The following is a 26709-nucleotide window of genomic DNA, read 5'->3' as shown; positions in this document are numbered from 1 at the left end:
TGTGGGGCAGGACAGGGGATGTGGGGCAGGATGGGTTGGTTATGGGGCAGGATGTGGGGCAGGACGGGGGATGTGGGGCAGGTGTGGGGCAGGGTGGGTTGGTTATGGGGCAGGTGTGGGGCAGGGCATGGGGCAGGACAGGTGGGTTATGGGGCAGGTGTGGGGCAGGGTGGGGGATGTGGGGCAGGACAGGGGATGTGGGGCAGGATGGGTTGGTTATGGGGCAGGATGTGGGGCAGGACGGGGGATGTGGGGCAGGATGGGTTGGTTATGGGGCAGGATGTGGGGCAGGACAGGGGATGTGGGGCAGGATGGGTTGGTTATGGGGCAGGATGTGGGGCAGGACGGGGGATGTGGGGCAGGTGTGGGGCAGGGTGCGGGATGTGGGGCAGGTGTGGGGCAGGGTGTGGGGCAGGATGGGTTGGTTATGGGGCAGGTGTGGGGCAGAGCTGAGGTTGTGGGGCAGGGCGGGGGGTTGTGGGGCAGGTGTGGGGCGGGTGTGGGGCAGGGGTGTGGGGCGCACTCACAGGGGGCGGCCGTGGGGCCGAGCACGTTCCCGTAGCGCCCGGGGAGTCGGGGGCCGACACCCGGAAGAACCTGGGGGGCAGCGGGGCGAGACGTGGGGCCTGCCCCATAGCGGCCCTGCCCCATAGATAACAGCCCCCGCCCCACGGCCGGCCCTGCCCCATAGATACCCCTGCCCCATAGATCTGCCCCATAGATCTCACGCCCCATAGATCTCCTGCCCCATAGCTTCCCTGCCCCATAGATTCCCGGCCCCATAGATACCCCCACCCCATAGAAAACCCCGCCCCATAGATACCCCGGCCCCACAAGTAGACCCCTCCCTGCCCCATAGATACCCCGCCCCACAGATCTCCCTGCCCCACATCTCCCTGCCCCATAGATTCCCTGCCCCACAGATTCCCTGCCCCACAGATTCCCTGCCCCATAGATTCCCAGCCCCACAGATTCCCAGCCCCACAGATTCCCAGCCCCACAGATTCCCTGCCCCACAGATCTCCTGCCCCACAGATTCCCTGCCCCACAGATTCCCTGCCCCACAGATCTCCTGCCCCACAGATTCCCTGCCCCACAGATTCCCAGCCCCATAGATTCCCTGCCCCACAGATTCCCTGCCCCACATCTCCCCGCCCCACAGATCTCCCAGCCCCACAGATTCCCTGCCCCACAGATTCCCAGCCCCATAGATTCCCTGCCCCACAGATTCCCTGCCCCACATCTCCCCGCCCCACAGATCTCCCAGCCCCATAGATTCCCTGCCCCACAGATTCCCAGCCCCACAGATTCCCAGCCCCACAGATCTCCCAGCCCCACAGATTCCCTGCCCCACAGATTCCCAGCCCCACACCTGCGGTCCCACAGCTGCTGCCTCCGGCGGCTGCGCCGAGCTGTGGGGCAGAAACGGGGGGGTTGGGGGGCAGTTTGGGGCGCCCCACAGCTCCCCACACGCCCCCCCCCCCCCCCGTGGGTCCCGCCCCACGGATCCCCTCCTGCCCCCCAAGTGCCCCCACGGCACCGCGGCCCCGAGCCCCACGGCCACCGCCCAGCCCCACAGCTCCCGCCTGCCCCACACATCCCCCCAGCCCCACAACCACCCCCTTTCCCCACAACCCCTGCCCCACACATCCCCCCCAGCCCCATAACCCACCCCCAGCCCCACACCCTGCCCCACACCCCTGCCCCACACACCCCACACACCCAGCCCCACACCTCCCACCCCACACATCCCCAGCCCCACATCCCCCCAGCCCCATAACCACCCCCCTGCCCCACCCCCAAGCCCCACATCCCAGCCCCACATCCCCAGCCCCCCCACCCCACATCCCCCCCGCAGCCCCACACCTCCCACCCCACATCCCCAGCCCCACAACCACCCCCCTGCCCCACACCCCCTGCCCCACACATCCCTTCCCCACGCCCCCCTGCCCCATAACCACCCCCTCCCCACACCCCCTGCCCCACACCTCCTGCCCCACAACCCCTGCCCCACATCCCAGCCCCACACCTCCCACCCCACACCCCCCAGCCCCCAACCCACCCCCAGCCCCACACCCCCTGCCCCACACATCGCCCCCAGACCCACAACCACCCCCAGACCCACACCTTCTGCCCCCCCCGCCCCATAACCACCCCCCCTGCCCCACATTCTGCCCCAGCCCCACACCCAGCCCCACATCCCCAGCCCCACATCTGCAGCCCCACACCTCCCCCCAGCCCCACATCCCTGCCCCACATCCCCAGCCCCCCCACCCCACATCCCCCCCAGCCCCACCCCCCCAGCCCCATAACCACCCCCAGCCCCCCACCTCCCACCCCACATCCCCAGCCCCACAACCACCCCCCTGCCCCACACCCCCTGCCCCACACATCCCTGCCCCACACCCCCTGCCCCATAACCACCCCCCTGCCCCACACGTCCTGCCCCACACATCCCGCCCCACAACCCCTGCCCCACGTCCCAGCCCCACAACCACCCCCAGCCCCACATCCCTGCCCCACACCTCCCACCCCACACCCCCCCAGCCCCATAACCCACCCCCAACCCCACACCCCCAGCCCCACACCTTCTGCCCCCCGCCCCATAACCACCCCCCTGCCCCACATTCTGCCCCAGCCCCACACCCAGCCCCACATCCCCAGCCCCACATCCGCAGCCCCCCCACCCCACATCCCCCCCAGCCCCACATTCTGCCCCACACCCAGCCCCACACCTCCAGCCCCACACCTCCAGCCCCACAACCACCCCCAGCCCCACACCGCTGCCCCACATCTCCCACCCCACACACCCCCAGCGCCCCCCAGCCCCACCCCAGCCCCACACATCCCCCCTGCCCCACAACCACCCCTGCCCCACATCCTGCCCCACATCCTGCCCCACACCCCCCACACCCCCAGCCCCACACATCCCAACCCCACACCCCCAGCCCCACACCCCCAGCCCCACATCCCAGCCCCACACCCCTGCCCCACATCCCCCCCCCAGCCCCACAACCACCCCCAGCCCCACATCCCTGCCCCACATCCCAGCCCCACACCTCCCCCCGCCCCCCCCACCCCCCTGACCTCTCCGGGCCCGCCGGAGCCCCAGCAGGGCGGCCCCCCCCAGCAGCAGGTACCCCCCCGCCGCCGCCGCCACCGGCCCCCCCGGCCCCAGCGCGCCGGCCACAGCCCTGGGGGGGGGGGGCAAAAAGGGGGGTCAGAGACACGCGGGGGGGGAGGGGCACGGCCCCACGGACCCCCCCTGACCCCACAACCCCCCCGTGACCCCATAACCCCCCGTGACCCCGTAACCCCCGTGACCCCACAACCCCCCCGACAACCCCCCCCGTGACCCCATAACCCCCCCGTGACCCCGTAACCCCCCGTGACCCCGTAACCCCCCCGTGACCCCACAACCCCCCCGTGACCCCGTAACCCCCGTGACCCCCGTAACCCCCCGTGACCCCGTAACCCCCTGTGACCCCATAACCCCCGTGGCCCCATAACGCCCCCCCCGACCCCACAACCCCCCGTGACCCCACAACCCCCGTGACCCCGTAACCCCCTGTGACCCCATAACCCCCCGTGACCCCGTAACCCCCGTGACCCCATAACCCCCCGTGACCCCACAACCCCCCGTGACCCCACAACCCCCGCATGACCCCACAACCCCCCCCGTGACCCCATAACCCCTGTGACCCCGTAACCCCCGTGACCCCGTAACCCCCCGTGACCCCATAACCCCCCGTGACCCCGTAACCCCCCGTGACCCCATAACCCCCGTGACCCCGTAACCCCCCATGACCCCACAACCCCCCGTGACCCCATAACCCCCCCGTGACCCCACAACCCCCCGTGACCCCGTAACCCCCCGTGACCCCATAACCCCCCGTGACCCCGTAACCCCCCGTGACCCCATAACCCCCCGTGACCCCGTAACCCCCCGTGACCCCGTACCCCCGTGACCCCGTAACCCCCCCCGCCCCCCCCGCCCCCCCTCACCGTCCGGCCCCACCACCTCCAGCTCCACGTCCCGCCAGCCGCTGCCGTTCCCGGGGGGGGCTCCCAAAATCGGGGGGGCCCCCCGCCCCTCCCCCTCCCCCTTCTCCCCTCCCCCCCTCCCCGAAGTGGGGGCCCCCCCAGAAGGAGGGGGGGTCCCAAAAGAAGGGGGGTCCCGAAACCAAGGGGAGGGGGGGGGCCCCGGATCGGGGGGGGGCCCGGATCTTTGGGGGGGGTCCCCAAATTTTTTAGGGGGTCCCCGAATTTTTCGGGGGGGGGTCCCGGATTTTTGGGGGGTCCCCGAATTTTTGAGGGGGTCCCCAAATTTTTGGGGGGGGTCCCCTGATTTTTTGGGGGGGTCCCGGATCCTTTCGGGGGCTCCCAGATTTTTGGGGGGGGGGTCCCGGCCTTTTGGGGGGGTCCCCGAATTTTTCGGGGGGGGTCCCGGATTTTTGGGGGGGGTCCCCGGAGGGGAGGGGCCGGGGGGACCCCTTTCCAGGGGGGTCCCCGAATTCGGGGCGGGGGGCCCCCAGAACTGGGGGGGTCCCCGAAAGGGGGGGTCCCCGAATTGGGGGGGTCCCCGAGGGGGGGGGGTCCCCGGGTGGGGGGGGTCCTCGAAGGGGGGGGGTCGTCGTCGTCGTCCGGGGGGGGTGGTGGGGGAGGGGCCCCCCCCCGCCCAGAGGCAGCGGTACCCCCGCCTGCCCCCACGTCGCCCCCCCAGGGCCAGGCCCCCCCGGGCCCAGCCCCGCCCCCGGCGCCGCCCACCCCCGCAGGAGGGGGGGGAGGGGGAGGGGGAGGGGGAGGGGGAGGAGACCCCTCCCTCCCCCCCCAGCCGCCACCACGTGACCGAGGCGGGGGGAGGGGGGCCCCCCCCCGCTTTTGGGTTGGCCGCAGGGGAGCTCGGCCCAGCCCCCTGGGGGGCCCACACCTGCACGGCGCCTGGGGGGGGGATTTGGGGTGAAAAAGGGGAAAACGGGAAAAGGGAAAACGAAAACATTAAAAATTCAAAGTAATTAAAATTAAAATTAAAATTAAATTAAATTAAAAAATCCCCCGACCCCCCCGTTCCCCCTGCAAGCCCCGCCCCTTTAGCCCCGCCCCCTCCAAGCCCCGCCCCCTTTGGCCCCGCCCCTCCAAGCCCCGTCCCCTTTAGCCCCGCCCCTTTAGCCCCGCCCCTCCAAGCCCCGCCCCCTTTAGCCCCGCCCCCTCCAAGCCCCGCCCCCTCTAAGCCCCGCCCCCAGCCCCTTTAACCCCACCCCTAACACCCCGCCCCCTTTAGGCCCCGCCCCCTTTAGGCCCCGCCCCCTTTAACCCCAGCCCTGAGTCCCCGCCCCCTTAGCCCCGCCCCCTCCTTTAGGCCCCGCCCCCTCCCTCCAGGCCCCGCCCCTCCCTTTAGGCCCCTCCCCCTCCCTCCAGGCCCCGCCCCCTCCCCCTCCAGGCCCCGCCCCTCCCTGGGAGGCCCCGCCCCCTCCCCCCAGGCCCCGCCCCCTCCCCGTAGGCCCCGCCCCCTCCCTCTTGGCCCCGCCCCTCCCCGAGGCCCCGCCCCTCCCCGTAGGCCCCGCCCCCTCCCTCTTGGCCCCGCCCCTCCCCGAGGCCCCGCCCCTCCCCATAGGCCCGCCCCTCCCCCAGGCCCCGCCCCCTCCCTCTAGGCCCCGCCCCTCCCTCCGAGGCCCCGTCCCTACCTCTAGGCCCCGCCCCCTCCATCTAGGCCCCGCCCCCTCCCTCTAAGCCCCGCCCCCTCCCCCAGGCCCCGCCCCTCCCTCCAGGCCCCGCCCCCTCCCCCAGGCCCCGCCCCCTCCCCCTTTAGGCCCCGCCCCTCCCTGGAGGCCCCGCCCCTCCCTCCATGTCCCGCCCCCTCCCTGGAGGCCCCGCCCCCTCCCTCTAGGCCCCGCCCCCTCTAGGCCCCGCCCCTCCCCCAGGCCCCGCCCCCTCTAGGCCCCGTCCCCTCCCTCTAAGCCCCGCCCCTCCCCCCAGGCCCCGCCCCCTCCCTCCAGGCCCCGCCCCCTCCTTTAGGCCCCGCCCCTCCCTCTAGGCTCCGCCCCCTCCCTCTAGGCCCTGCCCCTCCTTTAGGCCCCGCCCCTCCCCCAGGCCCCGCCCCCTCCCCGTAGGCCCCGCCCCCTCCTTTAGGCCCCGCCCCCTCCCCCAGGCCCCGCCCCCTCCCCCAGGCCCCGCCCTCTCCTTTAGGCCCCGCCCCCTCCCCCAGGCCCCGCCCCTCCCTCTAGGCCCCGCCCCTCCCACTAGGCCCCGCCCCCTCCCCCAGGCCCCGCCCTCTCCTTTAGGCCCCGCCCCCTCCCCCAGGCCCCGCCCCTCCCTCTAGGCCCCGCCCCTCCCCCGAGGCCACGCCCCCTCCATGGAGGCCCCGCCCCCTCCCCGAGGCCCCGCCCCCGCTCACCGCCCAGCACCACGTGCACGGTGCCGCCCCTCCCCCGCCCCCGGCGCAGTCGTAGCGCCCGGCCTGGGCCCGCCCCACGTGGCGCAGCCGAAGCCCCGCCCCTTCCGCCAGGGGGCGGGGCAGGGGCCGCCCGCGGTGGAACCAGCGCGCGGGGGGCGGGGTCCAGTTCCCGGGGGGCGTGGCCTGCGGAGGGGGCGTGGCCTCCGGGGTGGGCGGGGCCTGCGGAGGGGGCGTGGCCTCCGGGGTGGGCGGGGCCTGCGGAGGGGGCGTGGCCACGGGGCAGCGCAGGGTGACGGAGGAGCCCGGGGAGACGGCGACGTACTGGGTGCCTGCGGGCCAGTATGGACCAGTAAGGACCAGTATAAACCAGTACAGGTCAGTACAGGCCAGTATAAACCAGTACAGGCCAGTACAGGTCAGTATAAACCAGTACAGATCAGTACGGTCCAGTATGGGCCAGTATAAACCACTACAGGCCAGTACGGGTCAGTACGGGCCAGTATAAACCAGTACAGGTCAGTACGGTCCAGTATGGGCCAGTATAAACCAGTACGGGCCAGTACGGGTCGGTACAGGTCGGTACGGGCCAGTACGGGCCAGTATGGGCCAGTACGGGTCGGTACAGCCCAGTACAGGTTGGTATAAACCAGTATGGGTCAGTACAGGCCAGTATGGGCCAGTATAAACCAGTATGGACTAGTATAAACCAGTACGGTTCAGTACGGGCCAGTATAAACCAGTACGGCCCAGTACGGGTCAGTATGGGCCAGTATAAACCAGTATAGACCAGTACGGTCTGGTATGGGCCAGCATGGACTGTTACAGGCCAGTATAAACCAGTATGGGCCAGTATAGACTGGTATGTGCCAGTATGGGCCAGTATAAACCAGTATAGACCAGTACGGACTGGTATGGGCCAGTATGGCCCAGTATAAACCAGTACGGACTGGTACAGGCTGGTAAAGACCAGGATAAACCAGTATAAACCAGTATCGGCCCCATTATAGCCCAGCACAGCCCAATGGCCCTGCCCAGTACAGACCAGTACAGACCAGTACAGACCAGTACAGAGCAGTACAGACCAGTACAGGCCAACATGGCCCCTGCGGTGCCCCCCAGTCCCTCCCAGTGCCCCCATACCCCCCATTACCCCCCAACGCCCCTCATTTTGCTCCCCCAACCCCCCCATTTGCCCCCCCACCCCAAATTTGACCCCCCCGGACCCCCTCCCTCAAAAAAATTGCCCCCCGGTGCCCCCCCCCCAGTTACCCCCCCGTACCCCCCAAATCCCCCTTTAACCCCCCCAGCCCCCCTTTCACCCCCCCTTACCCCCCCCCTAAATTTGCCCCCCCCACCCCAAATTTGCCCCCTGGTGCCCCCCCACCCCAATTACCCCCCGTAACCCCCCATAACCCCCCCATTTCCCCCCAAATCCCCCCACCCCCCCCCCACCCCCCCCTTTTACCCCCCACCCCCCCAAACAACTTGCCCCCCCCCCCCCACACCCGCCCCCCCCCCCCCACTCACGGCTGCCCCCGACGTTGAGCAGGGCCCGGTGGCGGCCCCCCCCCCCCGGCCCCCTGCAGACGTAGACCCCGGCGTGGGGGGCCCCACGCGGGGCAGCAGCAGCGCCCCCCCCGCGCCCAGCCCCACGCCCCCCCCCCCCCGCCAGGGCCAGCGGGGGGCGCCCCCCCCCCCCCCCCCCCCACCCGCACCCAGAGCAGGCGGGGGGCAGCGCCCGGGGGGGGAGGGGGGCCGGGGGGGCCGGGGGGGGGCCCCAGCAGGGGAGGACGGCGGGGTGGGACACTGGGGGGGTAATTAGATGGGGGTAATTAATTGGGGGGGATTAAATGGGGGGTGATTAAATGGGGGGGTGATGGGGGTAATTAAATGGGGGGGGTAATTAAATGGGGGGATTGGGGGTAATTAAATGGGGGGGTGATGGGGGTAATTAAATGGGGGGAATTAAATGGGGGGGATTGGGGGGTAATTAAATGGGGGGGTAATTAAATGGGGGGGGATTGGGGGGGGGTAATTAAATGGGGGGGAATTTGGGGGGAATTAAATGGGGGGGTGATTGGGGGTAATTAAATGGGGTGGTAATTAAATCGGGGTAATTAAATGGGGGGATTGGGGGGTAATTAAATGGGGGAGTGATTGGGGGGTAATTAAATGGGGGGTAATTAAATGGGGGTAATTAAATGGGGGGATTGGGGGAATGGGGGGTAATTAAAAGGGGGTAATTAATAATTGGGGGGGTGATTGGGGGAATTGGGGGGGAATTAAATGGGGGGTAATTAATAATTGGGGGTAATTAAATGGGGGTGATGGGGTAATTAAATGGGGGGTAATTAAAGGGGGGTAATTAAAGGGGGGCAATTAAAGGGGGGCAAATTTGGGGGGTGATGGGGAGTAATTAAATGGGGGGTGATTAAATGGGGGGTAAATGGGGGATAATTAAATTGGGGGTGATTAATGGGGGGAGTGATTAATGGGGGAGTCATTAATGGGGGGTAATTAGTGGGGGGGCACAATGGGGGGCAATAAGGGGGGGAATGGGGGTGGGGGGAGAAAGGGGGGGGAGAAAGAGGGGCAGGAGGTCAGGGGGGCCGGGGGGAGAGACCCCAAAACGGGGCCGCACCCCCACAGCCCCAGACCCCAAAACCCCGTAACTGACCCCAAAACCCCATAAACCGACCCCAAAACCCCGTAACCGCCCCCCGACCCCATAACCGACCCCAAAACCCCATAACCGACCCCAAAACCCCGTAACTGACCCCAAAACCCCATAACCGCCCCCCAACCCTATAACTGACCCCCAACCACCCCAAAACCCCATAAACCGCCCCCAAAACCCCGTAACCGCCCCCCGACCCCATAACCGCCCCCCAACCACCCCAAAACCCCGCAACCGACCCCAAAACCCCGTAACCGCCCCCCGACCCCATAACCACCCCCCAACCACCCCAAAACCCCGTAACTGACCCCAAAACCCCATAACTGACCCCAAAACCCTATAAGCACCCCCCCCCAACCACCCCAAAACCCCATAACCGCCCCCAAAACCCCATAACCCCCGACCCTATAACCGCCCCCCCAACCACCCCAAAACCCCGTAACCGACCCCAAAACCCTATAACCAACCCCTGACCCTATAACCACCCCCAAAACCCTATAACCGCCCCCAAAACCCCATAACCGACCCCAAAACCCCATAACCGACCCCAAAACCTGTGTCCCTGTCTCCAGGGCTCCCCTCCCAACCTTGTCCCACATCCCCAGACCCCAAATCCCAACGACCCCAACCCCCCAAACCCCAAAACCCTATAACCGCCCCCAAAACCCCATAACCGCCCCCAAAACCCCGTAACCGACCCCAAAACCCTATAACCGCCCCCATACCTGTGACCGTGACCTTCAGCACCCCCGGGGGTCCCGGCCCCCAACCCCCAGCACCACGAGGGCCCCCAGCACCCTCGCGGCCGCCATCTTCCCCTTATAGGGCCGCGTCGCGTCGCGGCCCTATAACCGTCACGGCCCTATAACCGTCACGGCCCTATAACCCGGCACCGCGTCCCCGGGGACCCCGCAGGTGGCGCCTGGAGGGGGAGGGGGCGGGGACGTTTTGGGGCGGTTTGGGCCTTTTGAGCAGCGGCGGCGCTGTAGGGTTTTTGGTAGGCCCTGTAGGGTTTTTGTTGGGTTTTATAGGGTTTTTGGTAGGCCCCGTAGGGTTTTTTGTTGGGTTTTATAGGGTTTTTGGTAGGCCCCGTAGGGTTTTTGTTGGGTTTTATAGGGTTTTTGGTAGGCCCCGTAGGGTTTTTGTTGGGTTTTATAGGGTTTTTGGTAGGCCCCGTAGGGTTTTTGTTGGGTTTTATAGGGTTTTTGGTAGGCTTTATAGGGTTTTTGTTGGGTTTTATAGGGTTATTGTTAGGTTTTATAGCGTTTTTGATAAGCTTTATAGGGGTTTTGTTAGGTTTTATGGGGTTTTTGGTAGGCCTTATAGGGTTTTTGGTAGGCCTTATAGGGTTTTTTAGGCCTTATAGGGTTTTTTAGGCCTTATGGGTTTTTTTAGGCCTTATGGGGTTTTTTAGGCCTTATGGGGGTTTCGGGTAGGCTTTATATTTTTTTTTTAGGCCTTTTAGGGTTTCGTTAGGCCTTATAGGGCTTTTTTAAGCCTTGTAGGATTCTTTTTTAGGCCTTATAGGGTTTTTATCGGCTTTATAGGGTTTTTGGTAGGCCTTATAGGTTTCTTTTTAGGCTTGTAGGGTTTTGTTAGGCCCTATAGGGTTTTTGGTAGGTTTTATGGGGTTTTTGGTAGGCTTTATAGGGTTTTTTAGGCCTTATAGGGTGCCTGGTAGGCTTTATAATTTTTTTAAGGCCTTATAGGGTTTCATTAGGCCTTATAGGATTCTTTTTTAGGCCTCATAGGGTTTTTATCAGGTTTATAGGGTTTTTGGTAGGCCTTGTAGGATTTTTGTTAGGTTCATGGGGTTTTTGGTAGGCCTTATAGGTGTTTTTTAGGCCTGTAGGGTTTTGTTAGGCCCTAGAGGGTTTTTTAGGCCTGTAGGGTTTTTGTTAGGTTTTATGTTTTTTTTTGTGAGGCCTTACAGGTTGTTTTAGGCCTTATAGGGTTTTGTTAGGCCTATAGGGATTTCTGTCAACCCTGTAAGGGTTTTCAGTGGCCCTATAAGGTTTTGGTAGGCCTTATAGGGCTTTTGGTAGGCCTTATAGGGTTTTAGGCCTTATAGTTTTTTTTTTAGGCCTTATGGGTTTTTTTTTAGGCCTTATAGGGTATTTTTAGGCCTTATAGGGCTTTTGGTAGGCCTTATAGGGTTTTTTATAGGCCTTATAGGGTATTTTTAGGCCTTATAGGGTTTTTTTTTAGGCCTTATAGGTTTTTTTTAGGCCTTATAGTTTTTTTTTAGGCCTTATAGGGTTTTTTTTTTAGGCCTTATAGGGTTTTTTAGGCCTTATAGGGATTTTGTAGGCCTTATAGGGATTTTGTAGGCCTTATAGGATTTTTATTAGGTCTTATAGGGGTTTTCAGGCCTGTAGGGTTTCGTTAGGCCTTATAGGGTTTGCTGTCGGCCCTATAAGGGTTTTTGGCGGCCCTATAGGATTTTTTTCTGTCCTTATAAGCCTTATAGGGTCTTTGGCAGCCCTATAGGATTTTTTTTCAGGCCTCATAGGGTTTTTAGGCCTCATAGGGTTTTTTAGGCCCTATAGGGTTTTTGTCGGCCCTATAGGGTTTTTGTCGGCCCTATAGGGTTTTTGTTACCCCTCCTTATAGGGTTTTTGCCGCCCTGATGGGGTTTTCCACCCCTATGGGGTTTCCGCCATCCTTTTGGGGTTTTGTCCCCCCTTCTTTAGGGTTTTTGTCCCCCCCCCATATGGGATTTCCCCTCCCCCCTTTGTTTTTTAACCTATTTGGGGTTTTTTTTTTGGCCCCCCCTTGGGATTTTTGTCTTCCCCCCCCCGGTGATGACATCACTTCCCCCCTCCCCCCCCCCGGGACACTTCCTGGGGTGGGGGTGGGGTTTTGGGGGGTTTATGGGGTTTTGGGGGTTTTGGGGGGTTTATGGGGTTTTGGGGGTATTTGGGGTTTATGGGGTGATGGGGGTTATAGGGTAATGGGGTCTGTGAGGGGTTTGGGGGGATTTTTGGGGTATTTTGGGGGGATTATGACAGACTTTGTGGTGATTATGACAGACTTTGAGGTGATTATGAGGATTTCTGGGTTGATTACGAGGGATTTTGGGGCAATTAGGTGGGATTTGGGGGCTTTATGGGGTGACGGGCGCCCTATGGGGGGTGCTCGGGACCCCCTTCGGGTATTTCCGTCACTCCCCGAGGCCCCTTCGGGTATTTCCGTCACTCCCCGAGGCCCCTTCGGGTATTTCCGTCAGTCCTCGGAGCCCGCCTTCGGCTACTTCCGGCTCTCCTCGGGGCCCCTTCGGCTACTTCCGGCTCCGCTCGGAGCCCCCCCCCCCCTCCCCGCCTTCGGAACCCTTCGGCAATTTCCGCCCCGCTTCGGCTCCTTCCGTCCACCCCTCGGTCCTCCAAGGCCACAGAGACGAGCCCGCCCCCGAGTCCTAGAGCGCCCCCTATAAGAAGCGCGCGGGGCGGGCTGCGACGTCACATCCGGCGCGGGAGGAGGGCAAGATGGCGCTGCCCTCCGCGCTCCTGCGGGCGGCGGGCGGTGAGGGGCCGGATTTTTGGGGCGAGTTCGGGCGGTTTTGGGCTCGCTTCGGGGGGGCGGCGGAGCTCGGCGGAAGGGTCCCGGAGCCGCTTTTCCCTTTTCCCTCAGGTTTGAACCCGCTGCGGCCTCGCTGGGGGGCGGCGGCCATTTCGGTGAGTGCGACCATAGAGCCGAGTCCTCCGGGCGGGCTAGAGCGCCGCCGCGCCTACCATAGAGTCTCGGCGGCCTTTTGGCCGTTTTTTCGGTTTTTTGACGAGTTTTTCGGGATTTTTTTTTAACTTTTTCTTTTAGGGGGGCCTGGCTGGCGGCGGAGGCCCGGAGCTTCGTGCGGGACCGGCCCCACCTCAACGTGGGCACCATCGGGCACGTGGACCACGGCAAGACCACGCTCACCGCCGCCATCACCCGCGGTGAGGGGGGGGAGGGCGGGGGGGGTGGGGGGAGGGGGGGGGTCCTGGGGGGCTGGGGGGGTTGGGGGGAGGGGAGGGGTCCTGGGGGGAGGGGAGGGGCTGGGGGGGTCGTGGGGGGGTGGGGGGAGGGGGGAGGGGTCCTGGGGGTTTTGGGGGGGGGGTGTTGGGGGGAGGGGGGTTGGGGGGGTTGGGAAGGGGGAGGGGAAAGAGGGGGAGGGGAGGGGTCTTGGGGGGTTGGGGGAGGGGGGAGGCTGGGGGGGTTTTGGGGGGGGGTGAGGGGGTCGTGGGGGGAGGGGAGGAGGTGCTGGGGGGGGTCTGGGGGGGGTCGTGGGGGGGGAGGGGAGGGGGTCCTGGGGAGGTTGTGGGGGGGGGGTTGGGGGGGGAGGGTAGGGGGTTGGGGGGGTCCTGGGGGGGGGAATTGGGGGGGGGGGGGTTGGGGGCTAACCCCCCCCCAAAGTTCCCTCAAAGCCCCCACCCCCCCCCCCCCCCCACGCCCCAAAAAAAAACCAAAACCCCCTGAATCCCCCCCCAAAACCCCATTTAACACCATTTAAGCCCCCCACCCCCCCCTCCCGCCCCCCCACCCCCCAAAAAAACCCCAACCCCCTGAATTCCCCCCAAAACCCCATAAATCCTCCTTAAACCCTATTTAACCCCGTAAGTCCCTATAAATCCCTTCTAAACCCCATTTAACCCCCCCAACCCCCCAACCCCCCCGATGCCCCCCAACCCCCCCCACCCCCCAAAAACCCCAAACCCCCCTGAATCCCCCCAAAACCCCATAAAACCCCATAAAACCCTATAAATCCCTATTTAACCCCATTTAACCCCCCAAGCTCCCCCGATGCCCCCCAACCCCCCCAGCCCCCCCAAAACCCCAAACCCCCCTGAATTCCCCCCAAAACCCCATTTAACCCCCCAAATCCCCCTGAAACCCCCCCACCCCCCCCCAAAAAAACCCCAAACCCCCCTGTATTCCCCCCCAAAACCCCCTGAATCCCCCCAAAACCCCATAAAACCCCATAAATCTTCCTAAGTCCCCATCAATCCCCCCTAAACCCCATTTAACCCCCCAAATCCCCTCCCAACCCCCCCAACCCCCAAAAAAACACCAAACCCCCTGAATTCCCCCCATTTAACCCCCCCAAATCCCCCCAAGCCCCCCCGATGCCCCCCAACCCCCTCCCACCCCCCAAAACAACCCCAAAACCCCCTGGATTCCCCCCAAAACCCCATTTAACCCCCCCCCAAATCCCCCCCGATGCCCCCCAGCCCCCTAAAAAACCCCAAACCCCCTGAATTCCCCCCCAAAACCCCATTTAACCCCATTTAACCCCCCTCCCAAATCCCCTCTGAAACCCCCCCCAAACCCCCCCGATGTCCCCCAACCCCCCCCCCACCCCCCAAAAAAAACCCCAAAACCCCCTGAATTCCCCCCAAAACCCCACAAAACCCTATAAATCCCCATTTAACCCCCCCAAATCCCCCCAATTGCCTCCGAAATGCCCCCCGATGCCCCCCAACCCCCCCCACCCCCCAAAAAACCCCAAACCCCCCTGAATTCCCCCCGAAAACCCCTAATCCCCCCCATAAAATCCCATAAATCCCCATTTAACCCCATTTAACCTCCCCAAATCCCCCCAATTGCCCCCGAAATCCCCCCCGATGCCCCCCAACCCCCCCCCCACCCCCCCCAAAAAACCTCAAACCCCCCTGAACCCCCCCCCCCCCCAAAACCCCATAAATCCCATAAATCCCCATTTAACCCCATTTAACCCCCCCAAATCCCCCCAAATCCCCCCAACCCCCCCTGATGCCCCCCAACCCCCCAGCCCCCAAAAAAACCCCAAACCCCCCTGAATCCCCCCCCCAAAACCCCATAAACCCCATAAATCCCCCTAAACCCCATTTAACCCCCCCAAATCCCCCCCCCAAATCCCCCCGATGCCCCCCACCCCCCCAAAAAAACCCCAAACCCCCCTGCATCCCCCCCCAAAACCCCATAAATCCCATAAATCCCCATTTAACCCCCAAATCCCCCCCAACCCCCCGATGTCCCCCAACCCCCCCCCCACCCCCCAAAAAAACCCCAACCCCCCTAATTCCCCCCCAACCCCCCCCCCCCAGTGCTGTCGGAGGCGGGGGGCGCAGTTCCGGCCCTACGAGGCCATCGACAGCGCCCCCGAGGAGCGGGCGCGGGGCATCACCATCAACGCCGCCCACGTGGAGTACCGCACCGCCCGGCGCCACTACGCGCACACCGACTGCCCCGGGCACGCCGACTACGTCAAGGTGGGGGGTTTGGGGTCGGATTCGGGGTTTTGGGGTCGGATTCGGGGTTTTGGGGTCGGTTTTGGGGTCAGATTTGGGGTTTTGGGGTCCTTGTGGGGTCGGGGTTAGGGGTACGGGGTCAGGAAAGGGAGTGGGGTTGGGGTGAGGTAGGGGGTGACGGTGTCGTACCCACACCGACTGCCCCGGGCATGCCGACTACGTCAAGGTGGGGGGGGTTTGGGGTCGGATTCGGGGTTTTGGGGTCGGATTTGGGGTTTTGGGGTCAGATTTGGGGTTTTGGGGTCTTTATAGGGTCGGGGGTTGGGGTACGGGGTCAGGGAGGGCAATGGGGTTGGGGTAGGGGGTGGGGGCGCCGCGATATTGGGGCGTTGGGGGCTCAAAGCACGGTGAGCGTGGCGAGGCGGGGGGTTTTGGGGTCGGATTTGGGGTTTTGGGGTCGGATTTGGGGTTTTGGGGTCAGATTTGGGGTTTTGGGGTCCTTGTGGGGTCGGGGGTTGGGGTACGGGGGGCGCTATGGGGTAACGGGGTCGCTGTGGGGGCACCACAGCCTTTTGGGGTCCCCCCAATTCTTCGGGGTTTCTCCCCCCAGATTTTGGGGGTTTCACCCCCCAGTTTTGGGGTTCCCCCCCAAATTTTGGAATTTCCCCCCCCGAAGTTTTGGGGTTCCCTGCCCCCAGATTTTGGGATTTCACCCCAAATTTTGGGATCCCCCTCCCCTGAATTTTTGGAATTGCCCCTCAAATTTTGGGATCCCCCCGAATTTTTGGGTTCCCCTCCCAATTTTGGGGTTTCCCCCCTGAATTTTTGGGGTTCCCCTCCCCAATTTTTGGGCATTTTTCCCCCAGTTTTTGGGTGTTTTTCTCCCAATTTTTGGGGTTTCCCCCCTGAATTTTTGGGGTTTCCCCCCTGAATTTTTGGGGTTCCCCTCCCCCAATTTTTGGGCGTTTTTCCCCCAGTTTTTGGGGATCCCCCCCAATTGGTAACCCCCCTGCCCCCCACCCCCCCTTTTTGCCCAATTCTGTGCCTTTCTTTCTGCCCCAATTCTGCCCCGTTTTGCCCAATTCTGCCCTGTTTTGCCTCTTTTTGCCCCCTTTTGCCCAATCCTGCCCCTTTTTGCCCCGTTTTGCCCAATTCTGACCCCATTCTGCCCCCGTTTTGCCCCATTCTGCCCCCCTTTTGCCCCATCCTGCCCCGTTTTGCCCAATTCTGCCCCCTTTTGTCCCCTTTTGCCCCATCCTGCCCCCACTTTTGTCCCCCTTTTGCCCCTTTCTGCCCCTGTTTTGCCCCATCCTGCCCCCGTTTTGCCCCATCCCGTCCCCGTTTTGCCCCCTTTTGCCCCCGCCCCTGCCCCGTTTTGCCCAATTCCGCCTCGTTTCGCCCCCAGAACATGATCACGGGCACGGCCCCGCTGGACGGCTGCATCCTGGTGGTGGCGGCCACCGACGGGCAGATGCCGCAGACCCGCGAGCACCTGCTGCTGGCCAAGCAGGTGGGCGCCGGGGGCAGCTGTGGGGCGGGCTGTGGGGCGGGCTGTGGGGCGCTGTGGGGCAGCTATGGGGCGGGCTGTGGGGCGGGATGTGGGGCGCTATGGGGCAGGGGGTGGGGCAGGGGTGGGGGCAGGGCCTGGGGTGGTATGGGGCACGCTATGGGGCGGGCTGTGGGGCAGGGGGTGGGGTGCTGTGGGGCAGGTGTGGGGCAGGGTGTGGGGTGGGATGTGGGGCAGGGTGTGGGGCGGTATGGGGCAGGGTGTGGGGTGGGCTGTGGGGTACTGTGGGGTGGCTATGGGGCATGCCGTGGGGCAGCTGTGGGGCGGGGTGTGGGGTGCTATGGGGCAGGTGTGGGGCAGGGTGTGGGGCGGGGTATGGGGTGGGATGTGGGGCACACAATGGGGCAGGGTGTGGGGCTGGATGTGGGGCAGGGTGTGGGGTGCTATGGGGTGGGGTGTGGGGCAGGGTGTGGGGCACAATGTGGGGTGGGTGTGGGGCTGGATATGGGGTACGCTATGGGGCAGGGTGTGGGGCTGGATGTGGGGCAGCTGTGGGGCAGGACCTGGGGTACACAGTGGGGCAGCTGTGGGGCGGATGTGGGGCAGGGGGTGGGGTGCTGTGGGGCAGCTATGGGGCAGGGTGTGGGGCAGGGTGTGGGGTGCTATGGGGCGGCTGTGGGGCAGGGTGTGGGGCTGGATGTGGGGCAGGTGTGGGGCAGCTATGGGGCAGGGTGTGGGGTGGGATGTGAGGTGCTATGGGGCAGGCTGTGGGTTGGGGTGTGGGGCACGCTATGGGGCAGGGTGTGGGGTGGGTGTGGGGCAGCTGTGGGGCGCTATGGGGCTGGGGGTGCTTTGGGGAGGGGCTGTGGGGCTGGGAGGGGCGGGAAGGGGGAAAGGGGAGGGGTTGGGGGCGCAGCCCCACAAGTGGGGGTCCCAGCCCCCTTTCTGTGGGTCCCAGCCCCACACCTATGGGCCCCAGCCCCCTCCTATGGGTCTGAGCCCCCACTTATGGGTCTGAGTCCCCCACTTATGGGTCTGAGTCCCCACCTATGGGTCCGCCCCACATCTATGGGTCCGAGCCCCCTTCTATGGGTCCGAGCCCCACATCTATGGGTCCGAGCCCCATTTCCATGGCTCCCAGCCCCCTTCTATGGGCCATGAGCCCCCACTTATGGGTCTGAGCCCCCCACCTATGGGCCCGCCCCCACACCTATGGGTCTGCCCCCCACGTGTGGGTCCCAGCCCCATTTCTATGGGTCCCAGCCCCATTTCTGTCAGCCCGAGCCCCCCTTCCATGGCTCCCAGCCCCCTTCTATGGGCCCCAGCCCCCTCCCCGTGGCTCTGCCCCACACGTGTGGGTCTGCCCCACATCTATGGGTCCGCCCCACACCTCTGGGTCCGCCCCCCACGTGTGGGTCGCTGACGCCGCGTGGGGCAGGTGGGGGTGCGGCACGTGGTGGTGTTCGTCAACAAGGCCGACGCCGTGGGCGACCCCGAGCTGCTGCCGCTGGTGGAGCTGGAGGTGCGCGAGCTGCTGGCCGAGTTCGGCTTCGACGCCGAGCGCACGCCCGTCATCGTCGGCTCCGCGCTCTGCGCCCTGCAGGTCTGCCCCATAGCCTGCCCCACGGCGCCCCATAGCGCCCCATAGCCTGCCCCATAGTGCCCCATGGCGTCCTATAGAGCCCGGAGGCTGCCCCACAGCAAGGCCTGGGGGATGTGTTCCGGTGCTGTGCTGCTTCGTGGGGTGGCCCTGCCCCACGGCGCCCCATAGCCTGCCCCATAGCGCCCCATAGCCTGCCCCATAGCGCCCCATGGTGCCCTATAGAGCCCGGAGGCTGCCCCACAGCAAGGCCTGGGGGATGTGTTCCAGTGCTGTGCTGCTTCGTGGGGTGGCCCTGCCCCATGGCTGCCCCACAGATGCCCTATAGCGCCCCATAGCCTGCCCCATAGAGCCCGATGGCGCCCCATAGCGCCCCATAGCACCGTATAGAGCCCAGAGGCTGCCCCATAGCGAGCACCTGGGGGATGCGTTCTGGTGTTGTGCTGCCTCGTAGCTGCCCCATAGCACCCCACAGATGCCTCATAGCGCCCCATAGCGCCCCATAGCCTGCCCCATAACGCCCCATAGCGCCCCATGGTGTCCTATAGAGCCTTGAGGCTGCCCCATAGCGAGCACCTGGGGGTGTGCCCTGGTGTTGTGCTGCCTTATGGGGTGGCCCTGCCCCATAGAGCCCCATGTCTGCCCCATAGCCTGCCCCATGGCACCCCATAGCTGCCCCATAGCGCCCCACGGATGCCCGTAGCCTGCCCTGTAGCCTGCCCCATAGCGCCCCATACTGCCCCATAGCCTGCCCCATAGCACCCCATAGCATGCCCCATAGCGCCCTATAGCTCCTCATAGCGCCCAATAGCCTGCCCCATAGCCTGCCCCATAGCACCCCATGGCTTCCCCATAGCGCCCCATGGTGCCCCATAGCCTGCCCCATAGAGCCCTGAGGCTGCCCCATGGCACCCTGAGGGGCCCGACCGCACGCCCGTCATCGTCGGCTCTGCGCCCTGCAGGTCTGCCCCATAGCCTGCCCCATGGCACCCCATAGCGCCCCATAGCGCCCCATAGCGCCCCATAGCACCCTATAGAGCCCAGAGGCTGCCCCATAGCGAGCACCTGGGGGATGCGTTCGGGTGTTGTGCTGCCTCGTGGGGCGTTCCCTCCTCCTGCCCCACAAGTCCTGCCCCACAGCCTCCCCTCCCCGCCCCACAAGTTCTCCTCCTGCCCCACAGCCTCCCCCCTGCCCCACAAGTCGTGCCCCACAAGTTCTCGTCCCGCCCCACAACTTCTCCAGCCCCACAACCTCCTCGTCCTGCCCCACATCTCCCTGCCCCACACCTCCCCCTGCCCCACATCTTCTGCCCCACAGATCCCCCCCAGGCCCCACACCCCTGCCCCACAGATCCCACTGCCCCACATCTCCCTGCCCCCCAGCCCCACAACCCCGCCCCCCAGCCCCCCAGCCTCACACCTCCCTGCCCCACACCCCTGCCCCACACCCCCCAGCCCCCCCAGCCCCACATCCCCGCCCCACACCCCTGCCCCACACCTCCCTGCCCCACACATCCCCGCCCCACAACCCCCCCTGCCCCACACCCTCACCCCACACCTCCCCACCCCACACCTCCCCCCCCATTCCCTGCCCCAAATCTCTCCCCATTCCCTGCCCCCCAGCCCCACACCCAGCCCCACACGCCCCCAGCCCCACACCCAGCCCCACACCCAGCCCCACACGTCCCCCCGCAGGGCCGTGACCCCGAGCTGGGCCAGCAGTCGGTGCTGAAGCTGCTGGACGCCATCGACACCCACATCCCGCTGCCGCCCCGCGACCTCGACAAGCCCTTCATGCTGCCCGTCGAGACCGTGCACTCCATCCCCGGTACGGCCCGGCCCCACAGCCTGCCCCACGGCCGCCCCACGGCCCGCCCCACACGTTCTCCCCCCCCAGGCCGCGGCACGGTGGTGACGGGGACGCTGGAGCGCGGCACCATCCGCAAGGGCGACGAGTGCGAGTTCCTGGGCTACAACCGCAGCCTGCGCTCCGTGGTCACGGGTGAGCGCCGGCCCCACAAGCGCCGGCCCCACAAGCGTCGGCCCCATAAGTGTCAGCCCCATAAGCGCCGGCCCCATAAGCGTCGGCCCCATAAGCGCCGGCCCCATAAGTGCCGGCCCCATAAGCGCCGGCCCCATAAGCGTCAGGCCCCATAAGTGTCGGCCCCATAAGTGTCGGCCCCATAAGTGTCGGCCCCATAAGTGCTGGCCCCATAAGTGCCGGCCCCATAAGTGTCGGCCCCATAAGTCTCAGCCCCATAAGTGTCAGGCCCCATAAGTCTCAGCCCCACAGCATCTGCCCCATAAGCGCTGGCTCCATAAGCACCAGCCCCATAAGTGCCGGCCCCATAAGTGTCAGCTCCACGGCGCCAGCCCCATAAGTGCCAGCTCCACAGCATTTGCCCCATAAGCACCGGCCCCATAAGTCTCGGCCCCAGAAGTCTCAGCCCCATAAGTCTCAGCCCCATAAGCGCCGGCCCCATAAGTGCCGGCCCCATAAGTCTCAGCCCCATAAGTGTCAGGCCCCATAAGTCTCAGCCCCACAGCATCTGCCCCATAAGCGCTGGCTCCATAAGCACCAGCCCCATAAGTGTCGGCCCCATAAGTGTCAGCTCCACGGCACCTGCCCCATAAGTGCCAGCTCCACAGCATTTGCCCCATAAGCACCGGCCCCATAAGTCTCGGCCCCACAAGTCTCAGCCCCACAGGTCTCAGCCCCATAGAACCTGCCCCATAAGTGTCAGACCTGTGGTGTAAGTCCTATGGTACCAGCCCCATAAGCACTGGCCCCATAAGCGCAGCCCCATAAGTGCCGGCCCCGTAAGTGTCAACTCCACGGCGCCTGCCCCATAAGTGCCAGCCCCACAGCATTTGCCCCATAAGCGCCGGCCCCATAAGTGTCAGCCCCATAAGCACCGGCCCCATAAGTCTCGGCCCCATAAGTCTCAGCCCCATAAGCGCCAGCCCCATAAGCGCCGGCCCCAGAAGTTTCAGCCCCATAAGTCTCAGCCCCATAAGCACCGGCCCCATAAGTGTTGGCCCCATAAGTGTCGGCCCCATAAGTCTCAGCCCCATAAGTCTCAGCCCCACAGCATCTGCCCCATAAGCGCCGGCCCCATAAGTGTTGGCCCCATAAGTGTCGGCCCCATAAGTGCCAGCCCCATAAGTGTCGGCCCCATAAGTGTCGGCCCCATAAGTGCCAGCCCCATAAGTGTCGGCCCCATAAGTGTCGGCCCCATAAGTCTCAGCCCCATAAGTCTCAGCCCCATAGAACCTGCCCTATAAGTGTCAGACCTGTGGCGTAAGTCCTATGGTGCTGGCCCCATAATTGCCGGCCCCATAATTGCCAGCCCCATAATTGCCGGCCCCATAAGCGCCAGCCCCATAAGTGTCGGCCCCATAAGTGTCAGGCCCCACAAGTCTCAGCCCCATAAGTCTCAGCCCCACAGCATCTGCCCCATAAGCGCTGGCTCCATAAGCACCAGCCCCATATGTCTTGGCCCCATAAGTGCCAGCCCCGTAAGTGTCAACTCCACGGCGCCTGCCCCATAAGTGGCAGCCCCACAGCATTTGCCCCATAAGCGCCGGCCCCATAAGTGTCGGCCCCATAAGTCTCAGCCCCATAAGTCTCAGCCCCATAAGCGCCGGCCCCAGAAGTCTCAGCCCCATAAGTCTCAGCCCCATAAGTCTCAGCCCCATAAGCGCTGGCCCCAGAAGTCTCAGCCCCATAAGTCTCAGCCCCATAAGCGCCAGCCCCATAAGTGTCGCCCCATAAGTGCCGGCCCCATAAGCGTTGGGCCCCATAAGTGTTGGCCCCATAAGTCTCAGCCCCATAAGTTTCAGCCCCATAAGTCTCAGCCCCACAGCATCTGCCCCATAAGCGCCGGCCCCATAAGCGCCAGCCCCATAAGTCTCGGCCCCATAAGTCTCAGCCCCATAGAACCTGCCCCATAAGTGTCAGACCTGTGGCATAAGTCTTATGGTGCTGGCCCCATAATTGCCGGCCCCATAAGCGCCAGCCCCATAAGCGTCGGCCCCATAAGTGTCAGGCCCCATAAGTCTCAGCCCCACAGCACCGGCCCCATAAGCGCTGGCCCCATAAGCACCAGCCCCATATGTCTCAGCCCCATAAGCGCCGGCCCCATAAGTGCCGGCCCCGTAAGTGTCAGCTCCACGGCGCCTGCCCCATAAGTGCCAGCTCCACAGCATTTGCCCCATAAGCGCCGGCCCCATAAGTGTCAGCCCCATAAGTGCCGGCCCCACAAGTCTCAGCCCCACAAGTCTCAGCCCCATAAGTGCCAGCCCCATAAGTCTCAGCCCCACAAGTCTGAGCCCCACAAGTCTCAGCCCCATAAGTGCCAGCCTAATAAGTGTCAGCCCCATGGCACCTGCCCCATAAGCGCCGGCCCCATAAGTGCCAGCCCCATAAGTGCCAGCCCCATAAGTGTCGGCCCCATAAGTCTCAGCCCCACAGCCCCTGCCCCATGGCGCTGACCCCTTCCAGCCCCATAGCCCCACACCCCCAGCCCCACACCCTCAGCCCCACAGCCCCTGCCCCACACCCCCGCCCCATAGCCCCACAGCCCCATAGCCCCATAACCCTATAGCCCCCCGCCCCACACCCCGCCCCACATCCCCCCCCCAGGCATCGAGATGTTCCACAAGAGCCTGGAGCGGGCGGAGGCCGGGGACAACCTGGGGGCGCTGCTGCGGGGCTGCGGCGCGAGGACGTGCGGCGCGGGATGGTGATGGGCAGGCCGGGCTCCCTGCGGGCACACCAGAAGGTCGAGGCGCAGGTGGGGGGCGCCGTGGGGCGGGGGGGGGTGGGGTGGATATGGGGTGGGTGTGGGGCAGATGTGGGGCAGGGAGGGGTGTGGGGTGGATGTGGGGCAGATGTGGGGTGGGTGTGGGGCAGGGATGTGGGGCAGGGGTCTGGGGTGGATGTGGGGCAGATGTGGGGCGGGTGTGGGGGTGGCTATGGGGGCAGGGATGTGGGGTGGGTGTGGGGCAGGGAGGTGAGTTGGATATGGGGCAGGGATGTGGGGCAGGGATGTGGGGGGCAGGGATGTGGGGCAGGGGGTGCGGTGGGGTGTGGGGGGGGTGCGGGGCAGGAGGTGCGTTGGATATGGGGCAGGCGTGGGGCAGGGATGTGGGGTGGCTGTGGGGTGGGTGTCGGGTGGCTGTGGGGCAGGGGTGTGGGGCAGATGTGGGGTGGATATGGGGTGGGTGTGGGGCAGGTGTGGGGCAGATATGGGGCAGGTGTGGGTGGGGCAAGGGGTGAAACAGGAGGATGGAGGGGGAGGGTGTGGGGCAGATGTGGGGCAGGAGGTGGGGTGGATGTGGTGCAGATGTGGGGTGGGTGTGGGGCGGGTGTGGGGCAGGGATATGGGGTGGGTGTGGGGCATGCTATGGGGCAGGGTGTGGGGCAGGAGGTGAGTTGGATATGGGGCGGGTGTGGGGGCAGGGATGTGGGGCAGGGATCTGGGGTGGGGTGTGGGGCAGGGTGTGGGGCAGATAGGGGGTGGTGTGGGGTGGGACAAGGGATGAAAGAGGAGGATGGAGGGGGAGGATGTGGGGCAGGTGTGGGGCGGGTGTGGGGCAGGAGGTGGGGTGGGTGTGGGGCAGGGATGTGGGGTGGGTGTGGGGTGAGGTGTGGGGGCGGGACACGGGATTGGGGGCAGTTATGGGGCAGGAGATGGGGGTGGGACACGGGCTGTGGGGCGGGGGATGTGGGGCAGGGGGATGTGGGGCAGGGGGATGTGGGGCAGGGGGATGTGGGGTGGGGGGAGATGTGGGGCAGGGGAGATGTGGGGCGGGATGGGGGCAACAGTGGGGGGGACAACGGGAGCGGGAGACCAGCAGCGAGCACCCTGTGGGGTGAGCCTGGGGCTTCTATGGGGCGGCTGTGGGGCGGCTGTGGGGGCGGCTATGGGGCGCTATGGGGCGCTATGGGGCGCGGTGGGGCGGCTATGGGGCGGCTATGGGGGCGCTATGGGGTGGCTATGGGGCGCTGTGGGGCGGCTATGGGGCGGCTATGGGGCGCTATGGGGCGCTATGGGGTGCTGTGGGGCGGCTATGGGGCGGCTATGGGGCAGCCATGGGGCAGCTATGGGGCGCTATGGGGCGGCTATGGGGCGCTATGGGGCGCTATGGGGCAGCCATGGGGCGCTATGGGGCCGCCCCCAGCGCCCCCGCCCGCAGGTGTACGTGCTGAGCCCGCAGGAGGGCGGCCGCCACAAGCCCTTCGTGGCGCACTACACGCCCGTGATGTTCTCCCACACCTGGGACATCGCCTGCCGCGTGCTGCTGCCGCCCGACAAGGTGCTGCCCCACGGCCTGCCCCACACAGCCCTGCCCCACACAGCCCTGCCCCACACCTCCCTGCCCCACACCTTCCTGCACAACACGTCCCTGCCCCACAGATCCCTGCCCCACACAGCCCTGCCCCACATCCTTCCCCTGCCCCACATCTCCCACCCCACAACTTCCTGCCCCAGACCCCCGGCCCCATGCCCCCCTCCCCATGTCCTCTGCCCCACATCCTTCTGCTGCCCCACATAACCCTGCCCCACAACCACCCCCCCAGCCCCACAACCACCTCTTAGCCCCACATCCCCCCCAGCCCCACATCCCCCCCAGCCCCACATCCCCCCCGCAGCCCCACCCTCCAGCCCCACAACTACCCCCCAGCCCTACATCGCCCCCCAGCCCCACATCCTCATCCCCCCAGCCCCACATCCCCCCACCCCAGCCCCACAACCACCCCCCCACCCCACATCCTCCTCATCCTCCACCCCATAACTCCCAGCCCCACATCCCTCCCAGCCCCACATCCCCCCCAGCCCCATAACTACCCCTCATTGCCCCCCAGCCCCACATCAACCCCCAGCCCCACATCCCCCCCCAGCCCCACAACCACCCCCCGGCCCCACATCCCCCCCCCCCCCCGGCCCCACATCCCCCCCCAGCCCCATATCCCCCCCCCCAGCCCCACATCCCCCCCCCCCGGCCCCACAACCACCCCCCCGGCCCCACATCCCCCCCCCCCCGGCCCCACAACCACCCCCCCCAGCCCCACATCCCCCCCCAGCCCCACATCACCCCCCCAGCCCCACAACCACCCCCCAGCCCCACAACCACCCCCCCAGCCCCACATCCCCCCCAGCCCCACATCCCCCACCCCAGCCCCATATCCCCCCCCCCCAGCCCCACATCGCCCCCCAGCCCCACATCACTCCCCCCGCCCCCCAGGAGCTGGTGATGCCGGGCGAGGACGCGACGCTGCGCCTGCTGCTGCGGCAGCCGATGGTGCTGGAGCAGGGCCAGCGCTTCACCCTGCGCGACGGCGCCCGCACCATCGGCACCGGCGTCGTCACCAGCACCCTGCCCCTGCAGCCCGAGGACCAGGCCGTCAAGTGGGGCTGAGGGGGGCCGGGGCGGGCGGCGGGGACGCCGCGGCGGGGACGGGGACGCGACGGTGGGGGATACTGTGAGGGGGGGACACCGCGACAGTTAGGACACCGCGACAGTGACACCGTGACACTTGGGACACCGCAACGGTGACGCCGTGACAGTGACACCGCGACAGTGACACCGCGACAGTGACACCGCGACAGTGACACCGCGACAGTGACACCGCGACAGTGACACCGCGACAGTTAGGACACCACGACACTTGGGACACCACGACGGTGACACTGTGACAGTGACACCGTGACAGTGACACCGCGACAGTGACACCGTGACAGTTAGGACACCGTGACAGTGATGATACCATCACTGTGACGGCAACACCGTGACAGCAATGACACTGTGACAGTGACACCGTGACACTTGGGACACCGTGACAGTGACACTGTGACAGTGACACCGTGACAGTTAGGACACCGTGACAGTGATGATACCACGATGGTGACACCGTGGCAGTGACACTGTGACAGTGACGTTGTGACATTTGCAACACCGTGACAGTGACACCGTGACAGTGATGACACCGCGACGGTGACACCGTGACATTTGCAACACCATGACAGTGACACCACAACAGTTAGGACACCGTGACGGTGACACCGTGACAGTGACGATACCACGATGGTGACACCGTGAGAGTTAGGACACTGTGACAGTGACACCGTGACAGTGACACCGTGACAGTGATGACACCGTGACAATTAGGACACCGTGATGGTGACACCGTGACAGTTAGGACACCGTGACGGTGACACTGTGACAGTGACAATATCACGATGGTGACACTGTGAGAGTTAGGACACTGTGACAGTGACACCGCGACACTTGTGACACCGTGACGGTGACACCGCGACAGTT

General features: G+C 65.3%; 1 protein-coding gene and 1 long non-coding RNA gene across 2 annotated transcripts; one reads left to right on the top strand and one right to left on the bottom strand.

The window, feature by feature from the left end:
- Positions 1-4868: 4868 nt before the first annotated feature.
- LOC136787075 (uncharacterized) lies at positions 4869-8050 on the bottom strand. The gene is made up of 3 exons (XR_010826807.1): positions 7922-8050; positions 6395-6723; positions 4869-4941 (listed from the first exon to the last, which is right to left on the bottom strand). It is a non-coding gene; the product is annotated as an uncharacterized lncRNA (long non-coding RNA).
- A 4390-nt stretch (positions 8051-12440) lies between these two features.
- TUFM (Tu translation elongation factor, mitochondrial) lies at positions 12441-26162 on the top strand. The gene is given in 13 exon segments (XM_066984181.1): positions 12441-12593; positions 12702-12746; positions 12884-13003; positions 15131-15152; positions 15154-15295; positions 16680-16784; positions 18220-18384; positions 20077-20209; positions 20279-20383; positions 23027-23095; positions 23098-23177; positions 24583-24702; positions 25633-26162. Coding segments are annotated over 13 exon segments (1317 nt in total). The 5' UTR covers positions 12441-12556; the 3' UTR covers positions 25807-26162.
- Positions 26163-26709: the final 547 nt, after the last annotated feature.

The sequence above is a fragment of the Anser cygnoides genome, chromosome 28 (genome assembly GCF_040182565.1).
Source record: "Anser cygnoides isolate HZ-2024a breed goose chromosome 28, Taihu_goose_T2T_genome, whole genome shotgun sequence".
In the NCBI taxonomy this organism is placed as follows: domain Eukaryota; kingdom Metazoa; phylum Chordata; class Aves; order Anseriformes; family Anatidae; genus Anser; species Anser cygnoides.
Note: the sequence above shows the minus strand (reverse complement) of the source record. Positions and strands in the feature narration are given on the sequence as shown.